Source organism: Rhincodon typus, chromosome 8 (genome assembly GCF_021869965.1).
Source record: "Rhincodon typus isolate 14 chromosome 8, sRhiTyp1.1, whole genome shotgun sequence".
In the NCBI taxonomy this organism is placed as follows: domain Eukaryota; kingdom Metazoa; phylum Chordata; class Chondrichthyes; order Orectolobiformes; family Rhincodontidae; genus Rhincodon; species Rhincodon typus.
In genome coordinates, this window is record NC_063339.1 from 10,833,982 (window position 1) to 10,836,002 (window position 2,021).

Genomic DNA, 2,021 nt, shown 5'->3' on the forward strand with positions numbered 1-2,021 from the left:
AAGAAGGGTCTAGGCCCAAAATGTCAGCCTTCCTGCTCCTCTGATGCTGCTTGGCCTGCTGTGTTCATCCAGCTCCACACCCTGTTATCTCAGATTCTCCAGCATCTGCAGTTCCTACTATCTCTGAAGCAGTGTGTATCCATGTTCTTTCTGTCCACAAAGGACGGGGTCCTGTATACTAATACCTGTAACTTCCAATACACCACAAGCCTAACGTGATGATCAACATAGTTCTGTGCACACTCAGGAGTATTGAACAAATACTGTCCATTTGCTGAACTGCAGCCCATGTCGGACACTATTATGGGTTCTGCAAGTATCTCTGATTGGGTGCGGTCAATACTTTGCATATTGCAGACAGCTGAAGAGATATTTGCTTGATAGCATTTTTCGGACATATGACCTATAAACCCGGCCTCACACTGGCACGGAAATTCATCTACAACGTTACTCATTTGTGTGATAGGGTGTAATGTCTTTCTGGCTTAATGGCAGCATCCTGTTAGTGACAAATTTAAATGGCAAATATTATCTGATAAGTAGTAACCATCGACCAGGATGCTTGGTTAAGGTCAATAGAAAAGAAAGCATCTTTCAGTAACAACAAAATGTGCATTTTATGTTGCATTTTGGAATAGAAATTCATATTTATTGGGTAAATTGACCTCTCCTTGTGGGTTGCTAAAAGCTGAGACATCCTAGGTTGTATCTGAGCTCATGCTGCTCAGGACCTCTGCATTGGTCAAACCGCAAATCAGCCAGGGTTCATCTTCCCCTAGAGTGTGTTATGACCAGGTGGTGAGCACGCTCAGGACTTTTTTGCCACATTGAAGGTACTATATAAATGCAAGTAGTTGCTGTTAGGAATTACCTGCCACTCAGTCCCATGCTTGAAGAGCCTGTGGGTGAATACCGAGTTGTCACTCTAAATCACTCCAAATCTAAGGATACAGAAAGATTACTAACTGTGCGTCCACTATCTCTATAGCTACTTCCTTCAGGCAGCAGTGAGGGAGAAATTTGACAGATTTTTAAAAGATGTTTTATTGTTGATGATATGGTTTAAAAACCATGAACAAACTGAACTTCATTGAGGGTATTTAAGACAGAGATTGATAGTTCTTGATTGGCAAGTGGATCAAGGGTCATCGGGAGAAGCAGGAGAATAGAGTTAAAAAACATACCAGCCTCAATCAAATTGCGGAGCAAACTCAAAGGGCTACATGGCCGAAAACTGCTCCTATATCTAATGGTCTTATAAAAGAAGGGACTGTAATAAAATGTGTCTTGAGCTGATGGTTTTCTGAATGACCACCTCAGAGACTTGTGGTGTCTGGGTTCTGTGTTCATTCCCAGGAATTTTAACATTGATTTTCTGCTTAATTTGACAGGCACGAGAGGGATAAATGTCAGTCCTGGTACGGGAAGCTGAAAATCTCCATGTCTGAGACGCTTGATCTTTGGCAGATCAACCTCTATGAGGCATTGCTCTGGATTAAGGCATCGTTGCTGAGCACCTGGATTGCTGAGATTCTGGGCTATCATCATCCTCACCTGCAATGAAGCTGCTGTCTGCCAAAGAAAAGATGAATATTTATTTTCCAGTTCTTTATTCCCCTGCAGCACTTGACACCTACTCTGGCCAGTCTCCCAGATTCCCCATGTGCTGTGATGTTACAGCAGACCAGGCCTAATTAATAACAAAAACAGAAATTGCTGGAAAAGCTCAGCAGGTCTGGCAGCATCTGTGGAGGAAATCAGAATTAATTTTTCGGATCTAGTGACACTTCCTCAGGAGACAAATTAATGTCTAGCTTGGTTAAGAGTTTGTTTCCATCACTGTTAAAGGTTAAACTGATTATCATATTTCCTACCGTTTATTTGTGATGTTCATTGGTTCGGCCATGTAGCAAACCCCTGCCTCTCCCTAACCCCCCCACCTCTCCCTAACTCCCCTGCCTCTCCCTAAAACCCCTGCCTCTCCCTTACCCATCTGCCTCTCCCTTACCCATCTGCCTCTC

General features: G+C 43.2%; 1 protein-coding gene across 1 annotated transcript in view; it reads left to right on the forward strand.

Annotated features, from left to right (window-relative positions):
- The window catches only part of LOC109913607 (aarF domain-containing protein kinase 1-like), a 9,584-nt gene extending 7,718 nt beyond the window's left edge, over window positions 1–1,866 (forward strand). The window contains exon 3 of the mRNA XM_048600385.1: window positions 1,392–1,866. Coding sequence (XP_048456342.1) covers window positions 1,392–1,563 — 172 coding nt within the window. The 3' untranslated portion in view covers window positions 1,564–1,866. The remainder of the gene's footprint in view (window positions 1–1,391) is intronic.
- The last annotated feature ends 155 nt before the right edge of the window (window positions 1,867–2,021 follow it).